Below are 13,919 nucleotides of genomic sequence, written 5' to 3' on the forward strand. Positions count from 1 at the left end.
TTATCAAATTGTAGCCACATCATTAAACAGTTTTTCCAAAATTTTGCTACCTACATTCTATTCTACACCAAGTCCTTGATGAACAGCATCAGCCCAGATCCAAAACTCTTCATTCTTCTGACTCTGACTTCTTGTGCAGCCATCCTGAAGCTCTGTTCTTGCAATCACTCTTATCACCTATGTACCCTATTCCTTCACTATCCTATTTGGAAGTCTCATCCTCATGAAACTTGTAACTTGTTCTAAATAGAACTGACAGTGTTAATTTTCACTCAGTCATTAGCCTCGTCCTCCTTAACCTACATAGGCTCTTCACCTCATGTATTGAATTCCTTACCCTCAAATCTATCCACGACCTCAGCCCATTCTGTCTCTGCTTCCTTTTCTAACATTTCCCCTCCTTCAGTCTTCTGATTCAGGTTTTGTTCTGCTATATTATAAAAGTTTTGTTCTGCTATATTTTAAAAGTTAAAGATTCAGTTGCAATATTTATTAATTGATGAATCCCAAAATCTGTACAGAACAACGCCTGAGGAACAGCTTTGAAACTGGAAAAATCAGCTCCCCAATAAAAACCATTTGTATATAGATTTTAGGCATCTAGTATGTGTCATTTGCTTCTGAAAGGTAGAAATAAAATCTAAGAGCAACGAACACTGCAACAGTATTACCTTTACCTGAGATTTACAACAATTTTCACTATATATAGGATGGACTAACAGTTTTCCGGCAATTTAGGTGTAAAATTTTGGTTTTCTAAATCCTGACATTTTAAACAAGACGGCATTTCAAACAGTAGTTTTAGTTGGTCATTTACAACTGACGTAAAATGTTACAAAATTGCAACACACACATCACAAAATGTGACAGGCAATTCTTTTATCTGATCATAATCATCATAACACTAATCATGATTTTTTTTTGGCCATAATTATCCCCCACCACCCAAAGACACTGATCAATTTTATGGGTACCAACTAAACTCCAGTGTTTAACCAAGTTGCAGTTCTTCATAGTAAGTACAGACAGTAAATGCGAGCAGTATATTTGACTGCACAGACCATCATAGTCAAGCCAGTTCTCACCAACTGGCTACACACGTGGTTTCCAGTGAGTGTCACTGTTTTGAGATCAGGACCAGGAATTCCTCACTCATGGTATTGAAATCAGCTAAGTATAGATTGGGAAAGATGATGGAGCCACCTAGTTGGTAAGCTTACAAGGGCATAAACCATTGGGGTGTTATCATGATACAGAAACAGAAATCAAATTAAGGTCATATTTTTACAAGGATCTACACATTCTCAGAAGACAAATATCAAAATTCAAAGCTCAGATAAGAGTCATCTATACAAGACTAGTACAAATAGACAGAAAATACTTTGTTATTTATGATGGTACATCTCCAGAGCATATACTAATGGTTTTAAGTACTTTCTTCCTTCCATCTTCCAACACTTGATGATATCTTGAACTTGGGAGCTGGAGGTTCACTTTTTTGTCTCCTCATTATTGTTCCATTTTCGTTCACTTTCCACTTTCTTGCTGTTCGTTAATAATTAATATAAAATTGGGCAGACAACTATGCATCCTTCCGTAATAGGTGTGAATATTAATTCATCCACTGGTTCATCGCTCAGAGCTCAGCAAAGCTTTGTTCAGTTATCATGTTTTTTTAGCAAGATGTTGTGACAATTTATTTTAAAAATCAGATGATCTAAACTGCCAGAGCAATTAAAAAACAAAAGCTGCAATTATGCAGAAAGCTGCAGACAATAAAATAATAAGGAGCAGGATCACTCACTACTTGGGGTCCATGCCTCTTCAAAAATAAAACCTTTCCTGGAGAAGTAACAGGATTAATATTTGTTTTTGTACCTGTTCAGAGCAGCTTTTTAAAACTGTAATATTAAAGTCTATGATGCACCAGTGAACAGTCTTTATGAGTACCTTATGAACAAAAAAACACAAATTCACAAACTTTTTTTTACACAGTCTTTGTGCAGCTTCAAGGAACAGCCTTATATACAGAATCTAATGTATTTGGCTCTGAAGTTTGTTACTGGGCTTTGCATTTACTCTCAATTTTTGTACAGGATTATTATCCATCTACACAACCATAAAAGCATATTGTGGCAATACAGCAAATAATTACTTATGCTATGCTCAAATAATCCAATGTGAAGCGCTGTGATGTCACAGTAGCATCAGTCAATGAAATCTACCACCATCTCAGTGATTATCAAGACCAGGGTTGATTCCTCCCTGTCTTTCCAATCACAACAGATTGTTATGGTCATCTATATATCTAATTCTATATCACAATGTGTTCAGGTTTCTATATCTGAGTCTATATCACTGTCCCCTTCAATGGAGTGGAATTCCTCGCTGTCTTCCTCATCTTCACTCAGTTGTACCTCATTAAGAACACTTGGCCCATGCCTCTGTTCTTCATCTTCTTCCTCCTCTGACAGCTCATAGTCACATCCTCCACTGCTAAAAGTTGTATCACGAGTATTTGACTTGAGCTCAGTTTCTTCATAGCTCTCATAGCTGGGGGAAAAAGTTGCATTACTATTTAGTGAAATATGATTTAAATGAACCATGAAGCACCCAAAGTAACATTGGACCTAATTAAACTATATAACACTTAGACTAATATAGTACATTTCAAGACGAAACATAGAGTGCCTGACTACCACTGACTCCAGTTTTGCTCGGGCTCGTTGATGCCCCCTCGTCTAACTTGGCCTTAATGTCAAGGGCAATCACCTCTGGAGTTCAGCTCTTTTGTCCATGTTTGAACCAAGGCTGTAATCAGGTCAGGAGCTAAGTGGTCCTGGTGAAACCCAAACTAAACGCCAGTAAGCAGGTTATTGCTAAGCAAGTGCCACTTGATAGTGCTGTTGATGATCCCTTCCATTACTTTACTGATGATCCAGAGTAGGCTGATGGGGCGGTAATTGGCCAGGTTGGATTTGTCCTTTTTGTGTACAAGATATACCTGGGCAATTTTACATATTGCTGGGTAGATGCCAGTGTTGCAGTTGTACTGGAACAGCTTGGCTAGGGGTGTGGCAAGTTCTAGAGCACAAGCCTTTAGTACTATTGCTGGAATATTTTCAGGGCCCTGTAGTAGCCAGTTCTTTCAGCCATTTCTTGATATAACATGGAGTGAATCAAACTGGCTAAAGATTGGCATCTGTGATGCTGGGGACCTCTGGAAGAGGCAAAGATGGATCATCCAGTCAGCATTCCTGGCTGAAGATTGTAGCAAGTGCTTCAGCCTTATCTTTTGCACTGACATGCTGGGCTCCCCCATCACAGTTGAATGGCAGGACTGCAGAGCTTAGATCTGATCCTATGGTTGCGGAATCGCTTAGCCCTATCTAGCACTTGCTGCTTATGTTGTTTGGCATGCAGGTAGTCCTGTGTTGTAGCTTCACCAGGCTGACACCTCATCGTTAGGTATGCCTGCTGCTGTTCCTGGCTGCATTCTTTATTGAACAAGGATTGATCGCCTGCCTTGGTGGTAATGGTAGAGCGGGGAATATGCTGGGCCATGAAGTTACAGATTGTGGTTGAATACAATTCTGCTACTGCTGATGGCCCACAGCGCCTCATGGTTGCTCAGTCTTGAGTTGTTAGATCTGTTCGAAATCTACCCCATTTAGCACAGTGGTCATGCCACACACCACGATGGAGGGTATTCTCAATATGAAGATGGGACTTTGTCTCCATGAGGAGTGTGAGGTGGTCACACCTACAGATACTGTCATGGACATTTGCGGCAGGCAGGTTGGTGAAGATGAGGTCAACTATGTTTTTCCTTCTTGTTGCTTCTCTCACCACCTGCCACAGGTCCAATCTAGCAGCTATGTCCTTTAGGACTTGACCAGCTCAGTCGTTAGTGGTACTACTGAGCCACTCTTTAGTGATGGACATTGAAGTCCCCCCCCCAGAGTACATTCTGTGCCCTTGCTTCCTCCAAATGGTGTTCAACATGGTGGAGTACTGACTCATCAGGGAGGCAGTACGTGGTAATCAGCAGGAAGTTTCCTTACTCTTGTTTGACCTAATGCCATGAGACTTTATGAGGTCCAGAGTCAATGATGAGAACGCCCAGGGCAATTCCCTGCCGACTGTATGCCATTGTGATGCCACCTCTGCCGCCATATCCAGGACAGGACATATCCAGGTGGTGATAGTGGTGTCTGGGACATTGTCTGTGAAGTATGATTCTGTGAGTATGACTCTGTCAGGTCATTGCTTGACTAGTCTGTGAGACAGCTCTCCCAGTTTTGGCACAAACCCCCAGATGTTAGTGGAGGGCAACTCTGCAGGGTCGACAGGGCTAACTTTGCCATTATCATTTCCGGTGCCTAGGTCCATGCCGGAATATGCTTTCAAGACTTTTTAGCGTTTCAGAGGGCATTTAAGAGTCAACCACATTGCTGTCTGGAGTTACATGTAGGCCAGGTAAGGACAGCAGATTTCCTTCCCTAAAGGATGTTAGCGGACCAGATGGGTTTTTAATGACAATCAACAATGGTTTCATGGTCATCATTAGACTTTTAATTCCAGGTTTTAATTGAATTCAATTCAATTCAATTCAAATTCCACCATCTGCCATAGTGGGATTCGAACCTGGGTCCCCAGAGTGTTACCCTGGTTCTCTAGAATACTAGTCCAGTGACAATACACCACCTACCCCTGATATCTGGGCACCACTTCCAGAACAAAATAGAAAATGAAGCGTGGAAACGAAAAGGACATTCTCAGGCTGATGCCAGAGGATAGGATCAGTGATTCTGTGAGAGTTGTGCGCACACATAGGACCAGCAACGCTTTAAGATCAGTCCCCCTTTGGCTTTCCCTTCTCACCAGAAACAAGCTACCTGTTCCACTGGCGGAATAAAGATGGGGATTCTCTCCACAAAGGTCTGCAGACCCCGGGAACCCGCAGTTAGAGATAGAGCTGCGTTACATGTCCTGTGCATCGATTCAGTGATGTTTGTAAATAGCTCTCCTGTAAAGGGAGCTGGGTCCTTTAACTCCTTCCAACCAAAACTGGGATCTGTTTACTTTCACTAAATCCCAGAGAACAGAACACAGCAGCAGTCCTTGGGGTGGGGTGGGGGGGGGGGGGGGGGGGGGGGGGGGGGCCTTCAACAATCATCAGTTAAATTTTTGATTTTGACACTGCCAGTGAGTGATGCAAAATTGCAATACAGACACCTCAAAATACCGACATAAACATCTATTTCCAGCCAACATCTTTCTCATCCCGACACTGAAAACTACTCATTGGTCTAGCAAAAGGCATTTTAAAATAGCCCAATTTTATCTCCTGGAACAGTGTGAGTTTACAAGGGCAACAGCCAAAGATAAATGAAGACAGTAAACATATCACTTAATATAAAAATCTTTGTCAACATTGTAATCACTTACAGCTGTCCAGGGCCACCTGCCTGCCTCTCCCAGGTGTCTTTTCCCATGGAGGTCTCCTCATAGGGAAGCCCAATCACCTGGTCCTAATTTCCAACATTGTAGCCAACCCCAAGAAATCGAACTGCACTACTTCCCAGTTACTATTCAGCCTATTCCCCACTCCATATAGACGCCCACTCTTCCATCAAGATTGGATTACATGAATATAAGGTTAACTGCTCTTCATCTCCCACTTCTGCAGATGGTCACTGGCAAAATGAGTAGCCCTGTCCTCCTCTCAATGATGAGCGGTACTTCCGCCTTTACCCTACCCACAACTTATGCTACTGAGCACTCCACTACACCACCCTTCACTCCACCAGCACTAAGTATCATCTTGACTCTTGATTTCCCCCATTACCGTATCATAGTGGCCCCTGTAAACCCCAAACAGGACTTTAGCCCTACTGCCCCATTCAGAGACTTTTGTCCATGTCTCTTTTCATTCCCGCCACTCCCACTGAGCAGCATCTTGACTCCCATGGTCCTACAAACAAAGTGTCTTCAGCAGTAGCCCCACTCATACAGCACCTATGACCCCTCCTCTAAGCAGCACTTCAGCATGCACCCTCCACCATTAATTATCTTAGAGCTCCTGACTGAGCAGCATTTTGCCTCCCTAATCCACAAGTAACATTTTGGCCTTTGTTGAACATATTGCGGTGAGCGGAGGAGATTGAAATTTGCCTAGATTATTCCTTCTTCCCAATGAGATGATGATGAAGAGAGTCAAATATAAATTATCCAATTTATCATAAGTAACAGTGGGGAGATCTACCAGCATATATTTATTTACAGAAAATTTTGAAGTGTGATAGATGTTAACAGAAGAGAAAGACAGTCAATTCCAGGCTATTTTTAATCTGGCCTGAGGCCAGAAATTTCCAAGCTCCTTCCAATTTGCAAACTTTCTTCAACAAACAGCTCCAGTATGTAATGATTACCTCAGAAACAGTAAAGTTACTAGAGATCAGTAAGCCATTACTCAACAGCTGAATTCGGTCAAATCACAACACCTTGACATGGTTTTTGGACCTATCTCAAACAAATCTGAATCAAATGGGTCATGTGTTTACCAGCAGCTGATAAGGTTATGGAAAGCAAAACGAAAGAAAAGGCTACACTGTCATCCCTGACGAATGAGATTTGCAGAAATCAACATTAATGGGAAAGGTTACATTATTAAGACAATGAAACCAGTCAATTGTTAAAGGTGTGTGGCAATAGTTAAAATAGACAACTTATCATTGAGTAAACAAGAGAATGGAACAACCTATTTATAATGGGGTTAAAGCATGAAGTAACAAAGTACCTAATGGTACCATCAAAATTGTTTGCGTCTTTTTCATACATTTGATAAATTATGAAGTTGAGGATCTGCTGGTTTGAAGCAAAATGCTATTTAAAGAAATGGTAAACCCACTCTGCCCAAATAACTTTACCTTACATTACTGTCCTCCATGATCTGAGAGGTCTCACCACCATCTCCCTCATAGGACATCATACTCTCCTCATTCTCCATTCCCATGCGTGTATTCTCAGGTATCAGATGAGGCTTTTTTGGTCGGATGGCAGTCGTTTCAACATCAGAGTCACTTCCGCTCTCACTGAGCTGAATAGCTATTTGAAACAAAGGAACATAGAAACAGGATTAACAGGCAATGTTACACTTGTCACTCAACTGACAAAGTTATTCACAATACTATGTCTCTGTACTAGACTCAAGCCCATGGTACCAGGAAGTAATTGTGCTGCTCGTACCAAAATGACATATGGAGCAACTCAATTTCTAAGATAACAGAGAACATAACTTACAAATCAAACAAAGACAGGAGCATCCTAAATGTATAATCCTTATTGCTTTCAAAATAATTAGACATGCCCCAATGATAACACTTCACACTGTTCAAAGGATTTTGGTCAGTGCATGTTTCTCCATTCCCTCCTGCATAAGTTCAAACATGGACAAAAGAGCTGAACTCCAGAGGTGAGGTGACAGTGACTACCAGTAACATCAAGGCAGCACTTGGCCGTATTGGGCATCAGAGCCCTTGCAAACTGGAGTCAATGGGAATCAGGGGCAAAATTCTCTGCTGGTTGGAGTTATACCTTGCACAAAGGAAGATGGGTGTGGTTGTTGGAGGTCAATCATCTCAGTCCCAGGATATCACTGCAAGAATTCCTCAGGATAGTGTCCTAGCCCCAGCCATCTTCACCAATGATCTTCCTTCCATCATAAGGTCAGAAGTGGGGATGTTCGCTGATGAATGCATTATGTTCAGCCTCATTCACAACGACTCATACTAATGCAGTCCATGGCCAAATGCAGCAAGGCCGAGACAATATCCATGTTTGGGCTGACAAGTGGCAAGTAACATTCGCGCCAAACAAGTGCCAGGCAATGACTATCTCCCACATCACCCCTTGGCACTGCCATCTCTGAATCCCACACTATCAACATCCTGGGAGGTTACCCTTGACCAGAAATTGAACTGGACTAGCCTTATAAATACTGTGACTACAAGAGCAGGCCAGAGGCTAGGAATCCTGCAGTGAGTAACTCACCTCCTGACTCCTCAAAGCCTGTCCACCATCTACAAGGCACAAGTCAGGAGTGTGATGGAATACTCTCCACTTGACTGGATGAGTGCAGCTCCAACAACACAAGAAGCTTGGCACCATCCAGGACAAAGCAGCCCACTTGATTAGCACCACTTGATTGTTTGTGAATGGGGTGTCATTCACTTCCTCCACCACTGAAGCACAGTGACAGCAGTGTGTACCATCTTCAAGATGCACTGCGTACCATCTACAAGATGCACTGCAGGAAACTCTCCAAGCCTCTTAGCTTTCTAAACCTACGACCACTGCCATCTAGAAGGACAACAGCAGCAAGTCAATTGGAACACCACCACCTGGAAGTTCCCCACTAAAGCCGCACACCATTCTGACCTGGAAATACATGACTGATCCTTCACTGTCACTGAGGCAAAATCCTGGAACTCCCTCCCTGACAGCACTGTGGGTGCATCTACACCACATGGACTGCAGTGGTTCAAGAAGGAGGCTCACCACCACCTTCTCAAGGGCAATTAGGGATGAGCAATAAATCCTTTCCTAGCCGGCAACACCCATATCCCCTGAACAAATAAAATAAAGGGAAATACTCCTTTCAGATTCTTTTACCTAAGGCAATTTCAAGTTCTAAATTTTTAGAAATGTGAGGGCTCACCAAATAACTATAAGTTGACATTTAAACTTGTTGCTGATGATATACTTGGATCGTGCAAATCTAGGTAGGATAGAGGAACAAAGGGATCTCAGAGTACAAATACACCAATCACTAAAGGTTGCGCCACAGGCTAGCAAGGCCATAAAAAAGGTAAACCATACACAAAGCTTTGTTTCTAGAGGTATAGAATTGAAAAGTAGGGAAGTTATGCTAAACCTATGGTAAACTTTAATTAGACCACTCCAGGAACACTGCATCCAGACCTAGTCATCATATTATAAAAACAATATAGAGGTAATGAAGAGGATGCAGAGAAGATTTACAAAGATGATATCAGAAATGCTTATGTATATCAGGGAAGGATTGACAGGCTCTTTTCTCTTAACTAAAAGGCTGAGGGGTGAGCCAATAGAGGTCTTTAAAATCATGAAAGGTTTTGCTAGATTGCATATAATGTGTCTTGGAACATAACTGGAGACCATCAATATAAGAAAGTCAACAAGAAGTCCAATAAGGAATTCAGAAGAAACTTCCTTGACCAAAGAGTGCTGAGAATGCAGAACTTGCTACCACAGGAAGTGGTTGCAACAAACAGTACAGATGCATTTAAGGTTTGACAAGCATATGAGAGAGAAGGAAATAGAAGGTTACAATGATACACAAGAAAAAATTGAGGCTTGAGTGGAGCATAAATGTCGGCCTGGACTGGTTGGCCCGAATGGCCTCTTTCTGTGCCATATATCTTATGTAAATCTATGAAGAGCAGACCCCCCCGTTGTGCATAACATACAATTATTTTCCAGTTTATAGAAATAATATGTCTTTCAGTTTAGTGCCAAGCAGCTGTCTTTCACCTTTCTCTTTTACCTCAATCTATTCCTCAGTCATGTATTTTTGTGATGTTGCCCGAGTGGCCGATTGGCCCAATACCACACCTTCCCATTCAGAATAGAAATAACTTATTTTCAATTATTGGTTTATGCTGAGTTAGCTGATCTCAGCCTTGGCCTGATAATTGGTTTCAATATCCTAGGGGCACAAAGAAGAAAAATCAACCAGTTTTTCTGTTCCCCTGTCATTTTCCAGTGACTTCTGCTGCAAAAAGCATGTATGTGGATGTCAGGTGAGCACAGGATCATTACTTGTTGTGATGCCATTCAGGGTTAGCTAGCTTGCTGACACTTAGGCCACTTAAATTATATACTGGAAATGGATGTCAACATCAATACTCCAAATAAAATTTATACAGCCATCAAAAAATGAGGGGAAAGCACAAGAAATACACTTGCATTTCTTACAAATGTATTCGATAGTTTTTGCTTCATGTCATACCTCACTAACTGACCTCATGGCAGGATGGGGCTCAAATTCCATTTTGAGGAATAGTCAAAGTTTATTTTAAACATGAACACTCAACCTCCTCAATGAAAGTGACCACTATTTGGTGTTTTAGAACAAGAATAGAAAACAGCCTTCAGCCATCATGTTGCTGGATCTCCTAAATCATATGTCTTGCAATCTTCAAGAGCCTCCTTAAAACTTACTTTTTGATTGTGTATTTAGTCACCACCTGCAATTTCACTCCCATTTCTTACTCAGTGTTCTCTAAACTCTTACAAAGCACCTGGACTTTAATTTTTTTTTATATACAGAAAGGCATTCTATATGTATATACTCTTACAAGAATTCTGCTTAGGGGACTTTGTCCAATTAATTATGGTGCAAACTCTTATTTTCATGTGTGTTCTGGATTATTACTTCAAAGTCATCAAATTCACAATACAATCTGGAATAGTAGGGAGCATCCTACTCACAGGAAAATGGATTGTCTCCTTCTTCCTCTTCACTGTGATCCTCATCTTCCCCATCTGACATCAGCAAGTCTTCATACAACACACTCGCCTGACGCTGTGGTACATTGATCTCATCCTCATCTTCCATTTCACACTCTCCTTCAGTTGCTTCCTGTCAAAGATAATATAGCAAAATATTTTGTGGCATATTTTATAAATAAAACCAGAAATGCATGAAAGTGTCAGATGAAATAGTCAAGGGTTGCAATGAATTATTACATGCAGAGCATGGTAAAAATCACTTGCTGGGGCAGGTGTCTTCGGTTTACCATCATCATCTTCCTCAAAACCCTCCACATCCACATCAGATTCCTCCTCACCTGTCCTTATACGACCCTCACGGCAATGACCCTAAGAAATAAATATACCGCATGAGAATGAAAGTAATACAACCCTAAAAGAGGGACACACATTCCTTCAAAGGAATTTCAAAGCCAGTTAAGTCCTGGAATAAATCTCTAGTCTACGTTAATTAAGCTGAACTCAGCTATAGTGACAAAGGGAGTATTATATTTGAGCTCAGTCTGTGGATTGAGGAGCGAACTGAAAAAAAAGTCCTCTTCTGATTATCCAATTACCAATGCTAGACAGTATACAGGCACAAATGCTTGGTTGTGCATATGGTCAAATAGCTTACCAATACTCCACAACTATGTTTAAAATTGAAGAATACCGAATTGCACAAGAGTCTGAGAACAGTTTTAGTATCTAATAGATGAATGCTATTGTTGGTATTCATCCAAACATATCTTGTGATCTGTGCAACCGTGCTCCACAATGAGTCAGTCGCTTCAGGAAAGAAGGGAAGAAAACGAAAATCACACAGGATCTAGTCCACAGCTTCAGTGTAAGAGGGGGCTGTCCATTAGTACCTCCATTGTCACATATAGGAAATGCATGCAGATACATTACAAGATAGCTGGACACAACTCTACATATGAGGCTAGTTTAATGAGTAGAAATGGCACTTTCAGAACCCCTTCCAGGTAAATTAAAAAATGCCCTTCCACCTGAACCATTTGTTTGAACCTCTGTCTTTCCACTCACCTGAGCCAACCTATGGTGCATTTTCTCTGGTGTTGTTGTTGGGGTGACACTGGCAGACATACTACCTTCCTCATGAAACAAAGAAAGGTCCCGAGATGTAATAAGTGACATGTTTCCATCTTCGAATTCTGGTGGCTGAAACAGTCAAAGTAAAAGAAGTAATTTTTAAAATGTTTTCTTAAAGCATTTGATTTTCCTTTTTCAGGGCAATGTGTAAAAAGGTATATCACCATAAGTAAACTGATTAATTTTCTCCTATAGCCATGTAATCTGATCAGCACACAAGGCATATAAACTCTCAGTGTACGTCAGTGGATATACCACAAGAAATTGCATATATGCAAGGTAAACATACAAAAGTGATGAACTTCCCTGTGCTCCAGACAGAAGTGGATTTGGAAGTGACAGTGGGATCTGCACGCAAAAAATAAGGAAGCACACACACAGCGCAAGTAATTCTTCCTCAGTAATTAATTTTCCACATTCAAATGAAGGTTTCCTATCATTTTGTGGTTCCATCGCCATGGAGTTCACTGCAGAATCTTCCTCCAATTCATCAAAGAATCACAGAATTGTTACAGCACAGAAGGAGGCCATTCAGCCCATCATGTTTGCGCCAGCTCTCCATAGGAGCAACTTACCTAGTGCCACTCTCCAGCCTTCTACCTGCAGCCCTGCACATTCTTCCTTTTCAGGTAACAATCCAAATTCTCCTTAAAAGACCTTGATTGAACCCACCTCCAACACACTCTCAGGCAGTGCATTCTAGATCTTAACCACTTGCTGCATGAAAAAAGATTTTCATGTCGCCATTCCTTCTTTTGCCAATAACCTTAAATATTTGCCCTCTTGTTCTTTATCCTTCCATCACTGGGAACATTTTTCCTTATCTCTTCTGAACTGACCCTCATTATTTTGAATCTCTATCAAATTTCCTCTCAACTTTTTCTTCTCCAGAACTTCTCCAATCCATCCACTTAGCTGAACTTCCTCATCTCTGGGACCATTCTCCTGAATCTTTTCTGCATGCTCTCCAATGCATTCACATCTTTCCTGAAGTGTGACGCCCAAAGCTGGTGCAATACTCCAGCTGAGGCCAAACCAGTATTCTATACAAGTTTAACATCTTTTCATTGCTTTTGCATTCTGTGCTGCTATTAATAATGCCTAAGATGCTGTATGCTTTATAAACTGCTCTCTCAACCTGTCCTGCCACCTTCAATGATTTATGGACATATATACCCAGGTGTCTCTGCTCCTGCACTCCCTTTAGAATTGTACTCTTTATTTTATAATACATTTTACAATGTCTCTCCATGTTCTTCCTTCAAAATGAATCGCTTCACATTTCTCCACATTAAGTTTCATCTGCCACTTGTCCACCCATTCCACCTATCCTCTCTATGTCCTTTTGAAGTTCTATACTATCCTCCTAACAGTTCACAATGCTTGCAAGTTTATTTCATCCGCAAATTTTGAAATTGTGCCCTGTACATCAAGGTCTAGATCATTAATATATATCAGGAAAGGCAAAGGTCCCAACACCGACCCCTGGGGAACTCCACTACAAATCTTCCTCCAGTCCAAAAAACATCCATTAACCACTACTCTCAGGTTGGAACAAATGGTAATCATCTTCTAATCTCCAGTGATTTGAAGTTTGTTGTTAATTCTTGTGCATGGGAAATTATCAACCCATTGATCTCAGCTCCTGAATCAACTGGCTTTGCAGAATTTGAGTCAATTTGACAGCTGAAATGCGCAACCTGAATTGCATGGGGGGTACCAGATTGCATCAATAAATTCAATTGGGTTTGTGACACTCAATACTACCTAATCCAAATGAAATTTACTCTCTTAATAATCTTTTTGTCTTTAAAAAAAGGTCTGACCTTCTACCAAGCTATGTTTTAGATACTTAAAGTGCCAGTCCTTAGAAATCATACCTATTATGTTTTTCCTATTTAAAATTATGACAATGCCTCCAGTTTTATGTGCCAGTAAGCAGCTGTTGAATGTAACATATGTGTGTTTCTCACTGGCACCTTAAACATACTAGGGGATAGTACTTTGAGTTTAATGCAGTTTAAATAGTACTTAGAAGTTTAGGCGCTGCCCAAGATTTTTAAAAATTCATTCATGGGATGTGGGCATCACTGGCTAGGCCAGCATTTATCGCCCAACCCTAATTGACCTTGAGAAGGTGGTGGTGAGCTGTCTTCCTGAACCGTTGCAGTCCATGTGGTGTAGGTACACCCACAGTGCTGTTAGGGAGGGAGTTCCAGGATTTTGTGACA

At 41.2% G+C, this 13,919-nt stretch overlaps 1 protein-coding gene across 7 annotated transcripts in view; it reads right to left on the minus strand.

Annotated features, from left to right (window-relative positions):
• Positions 1–475: 475 nt before the first annotated feature.
• Positions 476–13,919, minus strand: part of taf1 (TAF1 RNA polymerase II, TATA box binding protein (TBP)-associated factor) — a 153,306-nt gene continuing 139,862 nt past the window's right edge. For 6 of the 7 annotated variants that reach the window (XM_041195085.1, XM_041195088.1, XM_041195087.1 and 3 more), the window contains 5 exons: positions 11,623–11,757; positions 10,795–10,926; positions 10,537–10,687; positions 6,933–7,110; positions 476–2,553 (listed from right to left, as the gene is read on the minus strand). In XM_041195085.1, coding sequence (XP_041051019.1) covers positions 2,331–2,553; positions 6,933–7,110; positions 10,537–10,687; positions 10,795–10,926; positions 11,623–11,757 — 819 coding nt within the window. In that variant the 3' untranslated portion in view covers positions 476–2,330. The remainder of the gene's footprint in view (positions 2,554–6,932; positions 7,111–10,536; positions 10,688–10,794; positions 10,927–11,622; positions 11,758–13,919) is intronic. The other variant, XM_041195084.1, reaches the window with a different exon arrangement.

This window comes from Carcharodon carcharias, chromosome 9 (assembly GCF_017639515.1).
Source record: "Carcharodon carcharias isolate sCarCar2 chromosome 9, sCarCar2.pri, whole genome shotgun sequence".
In the NCBI taxonomy this organism is placed as follows: Eukaryota; Metazoa; Chordata; class Chondrichthyes; order Lamniformes; family Lamnidae; genus Carcharodon; species Carcharodon carcharias.